Source organism: Carassius carassius, chromosome 23 (assembly GCF_963082965.1).
Source record: "Carassius carassius chromosome 23, fCarCar2.1, whole genome shotgun sequence".
Lineage (NCBI taxonomy): Eukaryota > Metazoa > Chordata > Actinopteri > Cypriniformes > Cyprinidae > Carassius > Carassius carassius.
Genome location: NC_081777.1, coordinates 24,205,503 through 24,224,391, shown reverse-complemented (window position 1 = coordinate 24,224,391; position 18,889 = coordinate 24,205,503). Strand labels below are relative to the sequence as shown.

Sequence of the window (18,889 nt, the reverse complement as noted above, 5' to 3'; positions counted from 1 at the left end):
GCTGCCGTCAACAACAGTGCGATAGAAGCTACTCAGTGCCATAAACTGGTCAAAACCCTCCATCTGACATCACTTCCTGTTTTCTCTAACCATTAACAATGCTGTAATTATTAGCAAAGTGTTTGAAGAAAAACAGGTTGTGCAGCTTGCAAATAAAGCAAAACTTTTGACCGGATATGCAAAATGCATCACTTGTAGGTTTTTGGAGCAGCACTACTCACTAACAACAGTATCTGTTATTTGGTTATCATGCATTATTATTATAGATTGATTCATATTCTGTGATGTGCTGAACAGCAGGGTGTTCACATGCATGTTGTGGTAATGTGTTTGTGTGCCTTATATCAAGGTTTGTTTCTGTCACGTTTGTACATTTTTGAATGCAAGACACATCAGATACATGTTCTTTTGTTTAGCAGGTTCCTACATATTTGTGATTGTGATTTGTGATGAAAAAATCTATCAGAATATACAAAATGAGTTAAAAAAAAATTAAAAGTGTAAAATATCACATACTGAAGGTGATTTCAGGTTAATTGGTTTGTTTGCCTGAAGGTCCTGATTCAAATGAGGGACAGATGAACTTCTTCACCACCCAAGATTTTTTTGTTGAGAACGGTATTATGTTTTCTAATTGTTCATCATGTTTAAAAATAAATAAAAAACTAGCCGTTTCTATTTTCTTTCAGTGTCCCGCAGTGGTATTTAGTATTTTATATATATATATATATATATATATATATATATATATATATACACACACAAATACACACACACACACACACACTTCTGTAACATTTATTAAGGTTAGAATTCGTTTTTATTGTTAATATGATCGGTTTAATTTTTTTAACATACAAACATATTTTATTTAAGCTTCATTTCAAATTACCAAAAATTAGTTTTACTGATGTCCTGTTTATACTTTTAAATAAAATACTTTCTTCATTATGTATAAAAACGTTATATTTTATTTTTCATGGTCAAACAAGTGAATTATTCACAAAACAATGTTATGTGATGCATAACATTATTTTAAAGAAGATCTTAATTTATACAAATTAGCATTTTGTCTATTGCACAAAGTATTACAACACAAACAGTCCATTCTTTACTATATCTAAGCATTTAACTTTCCGCACAACACATAATGTCCCTCTCTGTGACACAGATTCATCATTATTTATTTGCATTATAGAAATGTGCAACATTCCAAAAATTGAAAAGCTGTTCCTTTTGTGGAACTTTAAACTGTTCTGTGTTACTACTTTTACACAGTGGTGATGTATTTAAATTTTTAGCAACAACAAAAAAAAAGTTTCAAACCCTTATGGTTTCTTTTTAGGACATAAAAAGATGTTTTGCAGTCAATTTGAGTCATACAGAAAACATGAATACTTTCATGGTGATTTCTGTCCTTTTAAGAGCTTGACAGCTTCAGTCCTGCTTTACTGTATGAAAAAAAGAACAGACATTCTCTCGTAAAAAGCCTGACATGTTTGGAATAAAATGAAGGTGAGTAAATGATGACAGAATTTTAATTTTTGGACCACTAAAGTGGTTCACTGGCACGCTTGGGGAAGATTTCTACAAAGTCTCTGTATAAATTAGATCTGTAAAGACTCCAGAAAAGAGTTCTTGACCCGCGGCTGCTGACAGTCCTGCTTCAGCAGAGAACTGGTGGCATCCTCAATCTCCGTCACCCACGCTTTCTGGAACATACACAACATACATTTTTGTGATTTGAGCTAAAAGCTACGTTAATAATACCACTGTTAGATTATATTGCCAATTTGTACATGTAACCTTGACAAACTTAAGATTTCAGATTTTTTTTTCTTCCTCCATTCAAGTACACTTCCATTCAAATAGTCTCTAATGCTTAAAAAGACTGTAGTTATTGAAGTAAAAATACAGAAATATTACAAATTAAAATAACTGTTTTCTGTTTTAATATATTTTAAAATGTTTTTATTCCTGCGATGGCAAAGCTGAAATTTTATCATCATTACTCCAGTCCTCAGTTTCATATGTTCCTTTGGAAATGATTAAAATATGCTGATTTGGTGCTTAAGAAACATTTCTTATTGTTATTAATGTTGAAATATTTTTGAGTAAACCATAACTTTTTCCAAAAAGAATAGAAAGAGAAAGCATCTGCCATTAACATACAAAGTAATGTCATGCCCAATTTACATGTAATTGATACTGAATAATCTAATGATGTTTGACATGCCAGCACTGGTTAAGTTTATGAATTATGGGTGTTGGATGGAAATCAAAGCCTTAAATTCAAAGCCAAAATATTCACCTTCACAGATTCAGTCTGGGCTTGCAGAATGAAGACTCCGATGCACTGCTGGTAACGATTCTGGTGCATTATTATGAAGGAATTGGGCAGACCAGATGCTGAAACATTCAGAGATAAAATATCAGTCCATCAGAGTGAACTTCAGTGTTTGTATCTACACTATCATCAGTGCTGATCACACATGGGCTGGTCCATCCTCGATGGAAATTTCTGGATTACGAAATAATTACGTAACAACTGCAACATGATCTTAATCCAAAGAGTGCGTCATGCTATGTTTGTGCGTGCTGTCGGCACCTGTGGCGTTGAGCTGGTCTATGTTCTTTAACTGCAGGCGGTCCAGAGAGATGGGCTGGTCCAGGACAATGAAGCTACAGCCCTCCTGTAATAACAGATCAAGCTCTTGGCCCGCGACCGAACGCAGGGGGTTCAACTCCACCACTCCAGACCTCTACAATACATAAACACAAGACTATGATATTAGCTGTTTAAAAGTTTTGCCTTACTTATACTGAAGTAAGCATTAAACAGCACAGGAAACCTATTTTACTTTTGTATTGAGCTGTATTTCCAAGTGAAAGAAAGTGTTTCAGCATTTAATAAATATAGGATGAGATTGGACTGAATTTTCAGCAGCCATTACTCTTCAGTGTCCTTCAGAAATCTTCCTAATTTGCTGATTTGGTGCTCAAGCTTTTCTTAGAATCAATGTTGAAAACAGTTTTGCTGCTCAAGGTTTTTGTGGAGACCTTTTTTTTTTCAGGACACTTTGGTGAATAGAAAGTTAAAAAGAACTGCCAAAATAAACTTAGGTGACCTAAACTTTACAACAGCAGTGTAAATATGGGGCCTTTTTTATTTCATGTTGACTTAAGCATTTTATCAATCATTATCTAGCAAAATTATCTTCAATTGTGAATTTAATAGCATCTCATATAAGATCAAATATATCAATATATTTAACTTTTAATCTCCATTTACAGTAGTCAGTACAGTATTATCATCTGACACAATCCACTGATCTCTATTTAACCTTAGCGTGTAAAAGGGAGTAATGCCTCGAAGCAATAAGCACTCCCAGACAAAATCAACAAATCTATTTTCACATCACCGTCACACGCTCTGATGCATCGCCCATGCTTTGATTTCTGTCAACAGAGACAGGGCTGCTAAGCCTTTCACAGTAATAACACCAAACAATCATCCCTTTCCTTCAAGCTTTATAAACACTCTTCATACTGATCGCATGTTCTCCATGTGTCAGCCTGGGTTTACGCTGGGTACTCTGCTTTCCTCCCACAGTGTAAAGATGTGCAGGTTAGGTGAATTAAAGATTTGTGTATGTGTATAACAGACTTGTATATAGATTGACTTGAGTACAGATTAACTAGTTCTTGCTATGAATACAGCCATAGATGCTGGAATAGCGTTTAGAAGAAACGAATGTACTAATACTGATCAATAACCGCACCTTTTTGCTTCGCTTGATCTTCGTGATTAGAAGAAATTCATCGAACAAAAACAGGTAGACCTCATGCATCTTTGCATTTTCTGTGTGCAAAAGAAAATAATGTAAGCATACAAAACACTATGGTCCTAAAAGCATAAATGGACCAATGAGAAAAACGGACTTATTTCTCTGACCTGTGAGAACAAGCTTCCCATCGTGCAGTAGACTTCGATGAGACACCAGGTTCTCAAGGGTTACAGCTTTCAGCAAGTGCTTCAGATTCTGTTAGGAATCAAATACACACAGCTTTGGAATCTCTATAAATGCAGTTCAAATCGAACTAAAATTAACATATAGCATGCTTGAAGATACAGATTTTGACATAAACCTCAGGAACATGTGCCCTTTTGTCTTGCTCCCAAACAGGAAGCCACACCAGAGCTTCCTTCAGCTGCTTCACCTTCTGATAGTTGTCCAACCACTTCACTTTTCCTTCAAGATCATCTGTACAGAGACACAGAGAGAAAGAGAGAGAGATTTGGGTGGGAACTCTATTGTATCATCAGCCTACACAAAGGCGGTTGGCTATGAAAGGTTAGCGTGTTCATCCACACCTGCCCAAAACAAACATTACTGCTTCTGTAAAACAGATCCTGTTTTTGGCTGTTCAGTTGGAGACAATCAACTGAATTTAATTGTAGATTCTTCCTACTGCGTTCCAAGTACAGGATCTTTCATCAGCAATGACACAATTGTGTTGTTTGAACCCCACACCCATCTGACGACTCCTCATGCGCTTTTTTAATTGCATGAAAGTCACCAAGAAGAGATGTGCACACACACACACACACCCTTATATTGGGTATGGGAACGTTGTCACAAAGTGGGCTGAAATGAGCAGCTGCCATCCTGGAATGTTTTGAATTTAAAAAAAATAATTGCTTTTGTATAGAAGATTAACCTAATAATCATTTCAAGCCTGTCTAGCCATAAATCAGCCCCGGAGCAGGTCAACAAGTCAAGACAGGATAACAAGTGTGATTATTACCATCACCTCAAGCACCGCAGAGAATATTATTGAATTTATAACAACCAACTTCAGTTTATTTTGGGTTAAAAGTTAAATTAATGCCAGCTAGCTTGGCTTGTAAAATAATATAAAAATATTTTGCCAAAATCTATGAGCAAAATCTTGTATCACTACAACAACGTACACAGTCATTACCATCATGGAGCGTTTTCTTTTACATTCTTGTTAAAATTATACAATTAAACTATTTTATAAAAAGATTAAAATATATATATAAAAAAAACACATACACATACATATGTATATATATATATATATATATATATATATATATATATAACATACACAGTCATTACCATCATGGGGCTTTTTCGATTACTATTTTTTCATAGTAAATTCTACATTTTAGTAAAACTTTTATAAAAACAGCATTTAATAAATATATTTTATAGGATCTTATAAACAACAAATGTTAATGTATATAAAAATATTGTAAACAAAAATTTCAACATGATATATTCATCTCTTTTCCTTATCAAAACAGGGCACTTGATAAACACATAATGGATTTATGACAAGTTGTGTAATGCTTCATAAAAAGATTACTGGGCTTGGACATGTAAATTCAAAAGTCACATTTTCATAGCTTACAAAAACATGGCGTACTTTCAGCTGTTTTGTCTTTGACAGAGTCACTGCGTGTCATATCGCACAGTGGCTGTCACTACACGCCTCAAAAACAGCTTTCCTATGATGGCAGTCAGAGAACAGGAAAAGTCACATGTCACCTGCTTTGACTTGAGTGTTTTACCCAAACCAGATCAAAGTGTCCTCATCTGAGAAGCCAAGATTATCTATCACAATTACTGTAGAAAATGAAAACCAATTTTACCAACTATTGTAAAAAAAAAAAAAAAAAAAACACTCACAAGCTGACACTAGAGATATATATATATAAAAAAAGTTTTACTATATTGGCAAATACTGGATATTTACTTACCTTATTCAATTAGTCTACCTTTGCCATCATATAATGCTCATTGAAAGTTGGTCTTTAAAAGTGTTAATCATTTAATAACACTGTTAAATGTTATCTCAAAATGAACATTCATTTTCGTAGTGTACATGTAATGTTTTGATGTCTAAATTAATTTGATCATTTTTTTTTACATTTCCATATGGAGCCAACTGGACAAATATTGGCCAATATTGGATATTTATTTACCCTGTTTTTGCAATTAGTCTACCTTTGCCATCATATAATGCACACTAAAAGTTAATTATAGTATATTAAAAGTTAAATATTAAAAGTTAATTAATAAGGTATTTTTATCTCACAAGTCTGAATTTTTTTCCTGAGAATTGAGAGTTTACATCTCTCTAAACTCACAGTTGAGAGTTTACATATTGCATTTTTTCCCCACCACGGAATAAAAAGAAATTCTCACAATTCAGACTTTTTTTTCAGAACTGCAGGTTTATATCCTGCAATTCTAAGATTAAAGAGTAAAATAAGTCTTGAATATATATGTTTATTTATTTATTTATTTAAATTTTTTTTAAATAGAAATTTTATCCTGTGGCGGAAACAACCTTCCAAAGTTATCAGCTACAATAACAGGAAATAAATTATCTGCTTATCGATATGGGCTAGAATTATGTCAGTGCACCTGTACCTTCATCTGTCACAAAAATGCCACCAACTTACAGATGGCTCTGTCAATGTGATCCACGATGGTCTGTATGGTGTTCTCCTCGTCCTCCGAGCAACTCTTTTTCCCTATGTTCTTCAACAGCAGAGGGTACCGTGTAAACCTCTGCAGAGGAACCACCAGCAGATCCTTCAACTGAAGCCTGCGGCACTGTTCGTTTCGTTCACACCACTGGATGACACAAAGAGTGAAGGATGGGAGGAGATTTGGAATGTTAAGTGTCTAATGAGACTTAAATAAAAATCAGCTGACAAACAAAATCCCTTGTGGGCAACTGAGTGCAAAAGCTAGAAGTGACAGGGCAAACTTGATGTGAAGCTGATGATGTAAGAAAGGGAAAGTAGCGGAGTAAACACACTTTCACCCACGAGCCTGTCACCTGTTTCTGACAACCACCCAACAGGGGCCTGAACCTCACGTGGTAATGTTTGCCCTGTTCTCTAGATCTTGTCAGTATTGAGACCAAGCCCTGATTTACCATGTCAAATCACGCTTGCCACGGTTACCTTCACGAAACAGCCAAAGTCCTCCCTGAGCTTCAGGCTGTCCAGATAAAGGATGGCTGTACTGTAATTCAGGCAGTATTTCTGTAGACAATGGCAAATACTGTCACCAAACGCCTGCAAAGCAAACAGTCAAAATGCAAGAGCAATCAGAAGAGAACAATAGAGATAAAACATTGTTATCTTTCAGCAAATAAGGAACAAATGCTTAATGGTGTTCAGTTTTTTTTCTAGAACAATCATTTGCTAACTGCCTAATATAATAGTTTACATTTGGGAAGTTATACATTATGTTTAAAGGTCACTGAACCATGACTTTCTTTTTCTATAAGCATTTTTTTCAGAAATTTTTTTCATTCGTTTCAAAATTTATAATATTATAAAAGCACTGGATCGGCATATCAGAATGATTTCTGAAGAATCATGTGACATTGAAGATTGGAGTAATGGATGCAGAAAATGCTTTTTACTGTATTTTTTGTTAAGCATAAGTGACCTTTGTCAAAAACATTTAAAAAAATCTTACACACACAACACACACACACACACACATATATACACATATACATATATACACACACACACACACACATATATATATATATATATATATATATATATATATATATATATATATACAGTACAGACTAAAAGTTTGGAAACATTACTATTTTTAATGTTTTTGAAAGAAGTTTCTTCTGCTCATCAAGCCTGCATTTATTTGATCAAAAATACAGAAAAAACAGTAATATTGTGAAATATTATTACAACTTAAAATAACAGTTTTCTATTTGAATATACTTTAAAAAAATAATTTATTCCTGTGATGCAAAGCTGAATTTTCAGCATCATTACTCCAGCCTTCAGTGTCACATGTAACATCCAGTCTATCACATGATCATTTAGAAATCATTCTAATATTCTGGTTTATTATGAGTGTTGGAAACAGTTCTGCTGTCTAATATATTTGATGAATAAAAGGTTAAAAAGAACTGCATTTATTCAAAATAAAAAAAAATTCTAATAATAAATATTCTAATAATATATTTTCTTTACTATCACTTTTTATCAATTTAACATCCTTGCTGAATAAAAGGATTGATTTTATTAAAAAAAAGAAAGAAAAAAAAATTACTGACCCCAAATTACTGACCAGTAGTGTATATTGTTATTACAAAATATTTATATTTTAAAAACATAGCTTCTTTTTTTTTTTTTTTACTTTTTATTCATCAAAGTATCCTAAAAAAGTATCACATGTTCTGAAAAAATATTAAGCAGCAGAACTGTTTCCAACTTTAATAATGAATCATCATATTAGAATGATTTCTAAAGGATCATGTGATAATGATCCTAAAAATTCAGCTTTGCATCACAGAAATAAATGATAATTTAAAGTATAATAAATTTAAAAACAATTAATTTTTTTTCTATTTTTTAAATTTTATTTTTGATCAAATAAATGCAGGCTTGATGAGCAGAAGAAACTTCTTTTAAAAACATTAAAAATAGTAATGTTTCCAAACTTTTGGTCTGTACTGTATATATATATATATATATATATATATATATATATATATATATATATATATATATATAATTAAAAATATCAAACTATGCTATCTTACCTTTTTTAGGAGTTCAAGAAGAGATTGAGTACTGTAGTTGTCTGGATTTGTCCAAATCTCCTTAATGACACGCAAGAAGCTAGTAAGCAAGCCAAAGCTAACCTGCAATACAGTAAGAAACAAATTGAGACATTATAAGATTTAATTTTATAAACTGGAACAAAGCCGAAAAAAAACTGCATCCAACAAAGTTTAAACAAGCAGGTAATTTCCAGTCACATATGTGATCCTGGACAACAAAACTAGTCAAAAAGGTCAATTTTTTTTTTTAATTGAGATTCATACATCATCTGAATAATCTGAATAAACAAGCTTTCCATTGATGTATGGCTTGTTAGTATTGGACAATATTTGACCGAGATACAACTATTTGAAAATCTGGAATCTGCAACTATTTGAAAGTCGCCTTGTCAAAATTAAGTTCTTAGAGAAGCATACAACTAAGCAACAATTTTACTGATACAATTACGGTAGGAAATTGACAAAATATCATTATGGAACATCTTACTAAATATCCTAGTGATTTTTGGCATAAAAGAAAATGTAATAATTTTGACCCATACAATGTATTGTTGGCTATTGCTACAAATATACCCATGCTATTATGACTGGTTTTGTGCTCCAGGGCCACACATTTCCACCTAATTCATTAAAGTCTTACCAGACAGAGCTCATTGAGATTTGCAAAGAGCCTCCAGGAGTCAATGTCGTGAAGACACTCTCTCATCTGAAGGTCTGTTAGTGTGGTCAAAAACACCTACATGCAGAACAAAAGCAAACACGTGTAAGTTCTATTCCTACAAAAGTGATTCAATGGTCTGTTTGCCCCAGAACATTTGTGCTAGCTAATGGTTCGCTAGTAAATTTCAGCTACAGTAAATATGCGACATACAGTAGCTAAAACTCTATTTTTGTCAATTTGTCTCTTTCACTGGAGGACATGTCATTCCGTAATTCTGATGGCATGGTGTTCACACCTCTTTTAAAACCATGAGCTGATCAAGGAAGTAGACACATTCACTGGTGAAAAGCTCCCAAATGGCTTCTTGTTTACGGTAGTCTTCTGGATTCTCCGCTGCTCCCAGTTCAGAGTGACCTCTCAAAAAGTCCTCTAAAGACATATCCTGAAAAGCGATAGAAAATTGACTCCTTTAGGCAAGACGTTACAGGCCAAAACATAGATTTCTCATTGATTTCAGACTAGTGAAAAACATTAAATACACTTAAAAGGTGCTGTATGTAGGATTGACACCGAGTGGTTGAACTAGGTATTGCAGTCCAAATTCAAAATATTGAGAGGGTTTTGTTTCACCCGGCCCCTCCCCCTCAGACTTGATGCACACACAGGTTGCCAGACTGATGACACCATCAGGAACGAGTACACTTGACGATGAATGAAATTTAATACGCTGTGTTTTCCATGAACAGGCAACCCAGGGTGCCAAGACACAATTAGGTAAACTGGCAGTGGGCGTTAAACAACAGACATTCCGGCCCAGAACGCACATTTTCAAAAGAGAATAATTGACTGTAGCATTGTTTTACAGATAAACAAGTATGTTAACTTAATATGTTTGCAGATATTTAAGAAACATGCTATGGAAATTTTATGCTTTTGTTGAGTCAAAAACTTACATACAGCACCTTTAAATTATTTATTTACATCTGTTGATTTCAATTATAATGCATACATATGATAATATGCATATTATCGAGTGATAAAAAAAAAAAAAATCTAAATCCCCTCAGTAAAAAAAACAAACAAAAAAAGTTAAGTATAGTTAAACCTATTTGTGATTTTCTTTTAACCAAGTAACTTCGGGTGTGGCCATGGCCATGCATAAATACTAATGTGCTTACCTCAGGGAGTTTTCAACTCACAGCAGTTTTGAGGCATCAGTTTTGAACACTTACCTTATATGTCTGAAAGTCTGTGTCTCGCCATTCCTGGATCTGAATGCCAGCCAGACACTTTTCAATGTCAGCTACGCTGCAAGTCTTCCCTTTTGTCTGCTGGAAAACACCACTCACATTTATTCAACATCACAGCGCCCTGCCCTCAACAGGTCTCTGTTTGTGTTTGAGCACAAACTGTGGAGCAGATTGCATAGCACGACATGTTTGAGCTCTGTTAGACGTCTCCATTTTGTTGTTGTTTACTGTTAATGGAATTGATTGGGGGAAAGGGGTGCATGCATTCAAATCTAATTAAGCTCAAAGTGGGTCAGTGAACACTATGTGCTAGATATCAAACAAGATCAAAACGTCACAAAACAGATATCTGCATGATGGAACTGAAACGTTAAAATATGCGAATCTTTACACTTACTGTGTTACGCCTTGAGAAAGGCCACTTTGATTTCTTAGTGTCTGTAAAAGAGTGCAATAAAACTAAGTGCTCTGCATAAAGTCATGCATTTTATTAAGCATTGCTAGTTGGAGATGGGCTATAAAACGGAATTATATACTTTTGTTCATTTATTATTTAATTCTACAGGTATACAGTAGCACATGTTGGCAAATCATATTAAATAAAGATTCATGACATTGAGGCATGACTAACCTGAATAGGCTGATTTATTTAAAATATCAGCAACGCCATTGGACACGAACAAATCTCCAGGGGAAACGTCCAATCCAGGAAGACTCACAACCACAGAGCTCCGCCTCCTCTCCTGCAGCCTGGGAAAAAGCAAACCGGAAGAGAGCAGGTGAGTTCGGAGGACATTCCGGTCCCTGAGGCAGCCAGCCTTTCAAAGTTATGCATGATGGATGCTCACTGAAATAATGTTGGTTAACCACAGAGCATCATATTTAAGATTTATTTGCTATGTATTTGTATAACGACACTTTCTACAAGTTCGCCACAAACTGAACGAGTTTAGAGAGTAGATCTACATGTGAATTGCAATTATGCCTAATGATTTCTACTTTTACTCGTCCACACAATAGCTCTTTAGACCACGGAAAACAATTATTCCACTAAATTAATCAGAGAAGGTTCGATTAACTTTGGCCAATGCACTGTTGTAATCTCTTTATGCAGAGCCAAGCCATGCTAAACTTGAAAATTTAAGACAGATTTGCTTTAGCAGGAAATCAAAGAATTCCATGTTCACATTTCTAACATGCTTTGTTAGTATTAGGTGGCTGAAACTGCGTTTGCAAAGATGATAAACAACACCATACCATGTATCAGCTGTACATGCACATCATTGCATAGTGGATCTACAGACCTGTCAGCTGATACCTGAACAGTTGGATATATTGAAAGATTGAAATTTGATTATATCCACTGGTTAAGAACAAAGAGCAGCAGGGGTGGAAAGCATCCTGATTTTCTGCCTGCAGCCATAGGAGTGAAGTCATTGTTAATCAAGTCAAATGTTTGTTTGGTTTTTTTCCTAGTGCTTTTCTGTATTTACCAGGGTTAAATACACAGGAAAGGTAGAATTATGACAAACACTATTTGTTTAAAACATTTCTGTTAACCGCAAAGTAAATGCAAAACTTTTTTTTAGATTTTGCTGAATAAAGGTAAAAAGGTACCAATAATTCTGAAAACGAATAATGAACTCAAATTGAAACTAAAATGGTATTAAAATTTAAATGGTTTACATGTAATGTTAATATCAAGATTATAATCATGAGCTGCTCACTTATGGATTGGAAACAATATAGAAAACCCTACAGTTTGGTCTTGTGCTCTTGTGCAGTTCCTAGTCATTATAGTTTATCACCAATACATTAGATTAAACAAGATTATAGTTCCGTATAGTGATTTTGTGTTCTGTTCTGCTATGCTTCAGTTCCTCTGTTACATTTTGACATAAAATCCTAAGAGCTTTTAGGCAGAGCTATGACCGTTTTCACAGACAACTAGACAGTCTGGTTTTTGTTTGAGTTACTCTCAGCGTTGTGCCCATCCAGCTGTACAGAGACTCAATGATGTGCCACTATGTGATGTGTGTCAATAAACATTTAAAAGGGGTTTTCCTCTTCAGATGCAGGTATGGGAGAGCAATAAGAGCTTGGAAGTAAGAGTTAATCATACCTCGCATCTATGTAATAAATACAATTCTGTTTTTGCTACAAATAAAAAAACTAAAGTTGATCAAGACAAACGTTGACTTGACAAATCTTTATCTGAAAATTATTAAGCCTAGAAATCTGAAAGTCATAAACAGTATGGGACTGATAAATGTATATATATATATATATATATATATTTATCAGTCCCATATATAATATAATATATATATACGCCTTCAAATTAAGTCAATTATATTGCAAAATTCAAACAATAAATGTCACTTCAATGTGGCGTGACGGATCGATCATCTTTTCCTCTTTACTACTAGCTATAGCACACTATACACATGAATGAACATCAAAAGATGTGTTGAAAAAACTTACTTACTGAAATGTATCACATCTTATGCTATCGCAATGTTTCAAAGGCAGAAAGATGTCAATAAAACAGTTCGTAAAGAATGTAATTTCACATGTTACATTTACCTCAGAAAAACCATTTAATGTGCACACCTCATTATTTAGCTAGACCAGGGGCTTTCAACCTGTGGTTAAGACTTTATCAAGGGGGCCGTGAGTATCGGTTGATTCAGAGACGTCCCCCTGTGGATTTATGAATATGAGTTAGCAGATCTTTAGCCATCCATAGGGAGAAATCTGACTCCCACTACTAGTCAACGGTTATAGCTGACTTGGCTCAAGTATCGGTCACACTTGTTGACAGTGGAAGATGATTTACGGTTAGCCGTGTCGGAAATTCAACCACGGATTGGCATGTTGCTATCTCAGAAACAGGCTCAGCAATCAAACCGAATCAGGTGAATTGGTTATATATTTTTAGGTGGGTTTCAGCACCCTATCTATCTCCTTAGCCCCCAAAAACTTAACGATCAGGCAAGTGCTGCTTCCTCAAGAAAGTTTTTCACTCTCACATTTTAAGCCTTGTGATAGAGCGCTCTATGTGCAACGTGCACACACTTTAAGTGCACAAATAAATAGCCTTCTCAGACAGCAGGTGAATACCAATACTAATGGCTGTCTTGACGAGTATCCTTGTAAGCACAGTCGGTTGTTTTAAGTGAACGTAAACAGTAAAGAAAACATCAAATAAACATCAGTATAACGGATCTGCCTGAGCTAGACCAATAACTCTCGAGATGAGGATTTTAATAAATATGTGCTATATATCATATTCATTCATTTTTATTTATCCTGTTTTATTCATTATTTAATGTATTTTTGAATAAATCTTTTAGTTAATTATTACAGCCACCATTTAAAAGTTAGAAATTAAGTAGAAATTAACAAAAAACTGCAGTAGAAACATATTGATATGATTAACAAGTTAAAAACTGAATTATGTTTATATACAATTCAGTTGATTATTAAAAAAAATATTAATTGATTAACTGGCTAATTGTTTTTGGTTTTAGGCTTAATTAAAACTTTAATTTAATTTTTGGTGAATAATTATTTCGTTGCATCACAGGTGGATGGATGGATGAGACTCAAGGTCGCTAACAAGATTGGTTTACATAGCATGAGTTTGTCAAGCCAACATAAGTTCACTAACTGAAGAACTAAATATAATAACAACTGTAGATAGATTATCAGTCTTTCTGGGTTCATCACAGTAAATATGGGATCATATACCAATAAATACTTGAGTCATATACAGTTGCTATGAGACATAAATTCTTCAGAATTATAAAGTGAACACCCATTCCCACGGCACCTGGCACAATGAACCCATCAAATACTTCCTTATAAACATTTTACTTTATCATTTGCATCCTTTTGGACTTTTTCAGAGATACAGAGGCTAATAAAAAGCCTCATGTGTTCGCTATTTACACTTCTAACTTCTCTTTTGCAAGTGCAAACAGAAACACAGATGCCAGTACATTAGGTTTTAAAACCCTACAAGTAAAAGTCACTCAGCGCATCTCCTTTTTACTGACATTAAAAACAGGTCACTGCTAATGGCTTGTTATCTAGAGGCACACCCACAATGCAGTCCTAGAATGAAGCAGCCCTCTATGCTGACTATCCCAACCCTGGCACAATCACAAAGAAGGGAGCTTTGTGCTTGCACCTCCAAGGAATAATGAATAACTGTCCCATCCAATCGCTGTCCAGGGATGAGCACTGCAATCAGACGGTGCCATACTTGGCCTCATTACCACAAAGAGTGTGTTTCCACACAAACAAATTCCTGGATTAATGAAACAACACTACAAATTAGAGATGTTGAGCAACAAGTACAGGACAAATAGTTTAAGTGAACAAGCAAATGCTGATTTGAGACAGAACAAGTGACTAGGACATTAAGGGAAGAATTATGGTTCACATGCAAATATGACTGATGTGGGGACGGTTTATGCAAAACATTAGAAAGAGACAGATCACATACCTTTCATGACAGGGATCATTGGTCTGTAATCAAAAGAAGACACAGCAAAATGTAAATAATGTACTTTATGAGGAAAAACTCTGGTCAGCAGTTGCAAAGTATAAATTTCAGTGGATATCATCATAAAATGTGACCCCTATAGTTCTCACAACTGATATCTCACTCTATTGTGGCAAGGCTTGGATCATTGGGTGAAAGGAGTGAATGGGGATTCTCTTTTATACTTTTGATCCTTCACTGACCCTGTCACCCTTCCATTATTTGGTGATTGCTGACTGTGGTGAAAGGAGTCTCATCAAAGGTTTTCTCAAAGCTGTCAGTGCATGAATCAACTGATTCAATTGCAGTCAAAAGCTTTTATTGTGAACTACTACTTGGAGAGTTCGAAGAAGAATAAGACAGGCTTTCTTTGCTAAGAGCGGAAAGACTCTAGCCATTTGAATAAAAGATCGTATTATCACATGATAACAGAGGACTGATATCAACTTGGAAAATTATAATATCAAGCCATCAGATCAAATTAACATTGAAAGTGTGATCAGGACAAGGGTTAATATTGTTAACAGAAATTACAAATTTTAAAGCACGTTTGTTAGTTGAAATAAATCTCAAATATATAAAATATAAATACTATATGAAAAAAAAAATATTTTAAAATGAGAAATGTTGTCTTGGCAGCTAAATGAAATAAGCTTAATCTGAAGCCCTAAAACTACTGAATGGAAATGAATAAAATTTTAATTTGAACTATAATTAAAACTGAAATAAAAAATAAACTTAAATGGCAAAAAAAGAATACAATTTAAAATGAAAACTAAAATAAATATATATATATATATATATATATATATATATATATATATATATAAGCACATTTTATGCAACCAGTAAATAAAAAAATATGTAAGTGGACATTAAATATATTATTTGAGTTTAAATAGATTAATTTTAAATTTAAGTACATTTATTTATTTATTATTTTACTTGTATACCTTCAACCTTCTGCTAAAATAAAATAGATTATACCATAATACAGAGAATGGTGCCAGTTGCATTTGCCATGGACAGCATGGTATATATATTAAAAAAAAAAAAATCAGTAATAATGCATTTTACTGACTTCAGAATCAAGTATCCGGAGCGCTACTTAATAAATTTCAGCGAAGTATCATAATTAATGTTCATATATATTTAGGGTTGGGAATGCAAAACCTATATTAGAAAAGACATTTTTAATTTTGAAACTTTTTTTTTAATGACATAAAAAAAATTAAGACATCTTGAACTCATTTATACCTGGTCATTGTCGTCGGTTGTGCTCTCATTATCATCAGAAACTGACTCTTTTGAATCATGTGACTCTTTGCTTTTGCAAATGACTCCATTGTCAAGGGTCTTTGATCTGTGTGATCTTATTGTCCCATGAATCACTGAAGATTCAATGTTCCCATTCTCTCCATCCGACTGAGCCGCCAGTGGAGATCTCTGCCGGAATAATGGAGAAAGGGGACTCGTGGGAGTGGGAGACTCCTCTCCTAGAGGACCGTCTGACTTGCTTGGATCTCGGTAGGAGATTCTCATGCTCCTCATTCTCCTCAGAGTGGGAGATGTGGAGATGCGGGCTGGAGCTTGTCTGTCAAACTGAAATAAGTGTGGAGGCATACCGTCAGACTCCGTAAGGGAACCGTACCTCAGTCTGGAGGGCACTCTTCCTAAATCTATTCGCATTATGAAAGGACTAGCAGTTTGTGTGTCTTTGTCCTCACTTTGTAGGCATTGGGTTTGGGTGTGTGCATCTGTCCCTCTGACTGTTTTCTTTTCATGCCAGTCTATGTAACTCCAGTCCAAAGTTGTATCCACTTCCTTCCCGTTTTCACTTATGAAAGCATAATTCAACTCAGTCATCTTGAGTAATCCGGCATTATATATCTAACAGAGGACTGATAAAGAATCAGATGCAAGTTTGGCTTGAGTCATTCCCACAAAAAATGTGTCCAATCCCAAAATCCATTTCTCTAGAGCTTCTGAAAAGCAAGAAAGGATTAGAAAAGCCACCCACTATGTTTATTTCAACTCTTGTAGAACTAGCCATGTACAGTATGCCCATTTTAGACCCTTTGCGTCTAAAGAAAGTTACTCAATAAGACCTCTGTATAATGCACCAACAACTCTTTTAAGGCCCTTCGAACTCCAACATAAATTTTGTTCACAAATTGGATTAAAAGGGTTAATCTGCTTTTACCAATACTTATGACGTTAAGCACCCAGACATTGAAAGCCCCTATAAACGTTATGCAATTTTCAACAATTCAGGAGGATTATTTACCACATTCTCAAAAGGCAGTTTGTAGTTTATCATTCATTCAGCATTCTTAAGTGATATTCTTGAGTCCATATTATAGAAATACTAATTATATCACTAGAATGTGGATACTGTATGTGTGTTTATATGTTGTATGTTCAGTTTCTAACTTTTGACTTTTTTTTAACTAGCCTGTCTGTTTCTGGGGAGCTTGCAGAAACTTGGTCATTACATGAAACTGGGTCCCTTTTCCATTGAAAAATGTGATTTTAAAAAGCATATTCCATTTATATACAATTTATCTTAAAATAATGCCTTCTTGTTACTAAATTGATTGTGCCATCAGGTAATAGTTTTACAGTTAATTTAATCACTGCAAGCCTGGTGCTGAAGGTCATGAATCTACAAGGTATTTATTAGAAAGGGAATTTAATGCTGATATTTCTACAAAAATCGACTTTCGACTTTTGTTTATGATACAAAATCATGATTTTAAGAGTTGAATATATCAGATCAGCTTAAAAGTTAGAAGTTTGCGGTAATAATTTTAGGAATATCAAATTTACAATAATTTTTGTTTACAGATTATGGTAAAATGGTTAACATTTTAAGGTCTGGTAAGATCTACAGTGCTAAATCTAAATACTATATTAATTAAGCAAATCATCTTTCATACAGAAAGTCAACAATAATGTGCCTATAATTCTATATTCAAAACCATTTATTGTCATTGTTTACAAATGTTCATAGGAAACACAGAGGGCACCTTTTATAAAGGCATGACCCAACTACAGTACATTTTCAGTCTTTGCCTATATTTGTTTACCACATGCTCTGTTGTTGCGCATTATAAAGAAACTTTGACTCGCACCATCACTGTGCAGCGTGGGAAACAAAGGCACCTGATCCTGCTCTAACAGACATGGGCAACTAATGTAGGCTTACGGTCTAAATCTTTTTTTTTTTTTTAATCCACAGTCAAAGCCATGCTGATGTAATAAAACATCCTGTAAATACCTTAGCTTACTTCTTTGTTTCTATTAAGCAAAATCGTGCGATCACAGATGTTTCCAGACAAGCCAGTTATTTCTGACTGACGATTCGACACGTCTGTGCCACTTACCGCTTTTGTCGTTCCCGGGTGATCTGAGAATCGGGCTGCTGGAAGGGAAAATAATTGAACCAAATGTACAATGCCTCTGCTATAGTTTCACACAGGATGTTTATCCGAAAAATATTACACGTAACAACAGAATCCAGCTCCGTTTAAAGTGAACTAAGCACGCTCTGGCTGTGTGGCTCAGTCTGGTGCCTTGTCTCCTCAGGTCAATGGAGGTGGAGCATATCTGTATTGTGTTGATATGTACAGTATATGCGTGTGAAAGGTGTGCAGCGAGCAGTACTGCGTGATGACCTCGTGTTTCTTTAGAGAGATTCAGGTAAGAAAGTCAGTAGATATCGTAGTCTCGCATGAGCTGTAACCTCATGGAAACTCTGAGCAAATGTCA

The 18,889-nt window shown here is 34.5% G+C and overlaps 1 protein-coding gene across 2 annotated transcripts; it reads right to left on the bottom strand.

Annotated features, from left to right (window-relative positions):
* Window positions 1-1,161: 1,161 nt before the first annotated feature.
* Window positions 1,162-18,889, bottom strand: LOC132101596 (pleckstrin homology domain-containing family G member 7-like). Of its 2 annotated transcripts, none has more exons than XM_059506658.1 (17): window positions 18,505-18,889; window positions 16,376-17,103; window positions 15,080-15,102; window positions 11,198-11,316; window positions 10,964-11,004; window positions 10,549-10,647; window positions 9,612-9,758; window positions 9,296-9,391; window positions 8,635-8,736; window positions 7,010-7,123; window positions 6,500-6,674; window positions 4,150-4,265; window positions 3,956-4,043; window positions 3,783-3,862; window positions 2,609-2,762; window positions 2,312-2,409; window positions 1,162-1,712 (listed from the first exon to the last, which is right to left on the bottom strand). In XM_059506658.1, the coding sequence occupies exons 2-17, from the start codon at window positions 16,982-16,984 to the stop codon at window positions 1,608-1,610; spliced, it is 2,166 nt and encodes a 721-aa protein (XP_059362641.1). In that variant the 5' UTR covers window positions 16,985-17,103; window positions 18,505-18,889; the 3' UTR covers window positions 1,162-1,607. The 2 variants fall into 2 exon arrangements, with proteins under 2 accessions (XP_059362641.1, XP_059362642.1); XM_059506659.1 differs by having other exon boundaries at window positions 10,549-10,644.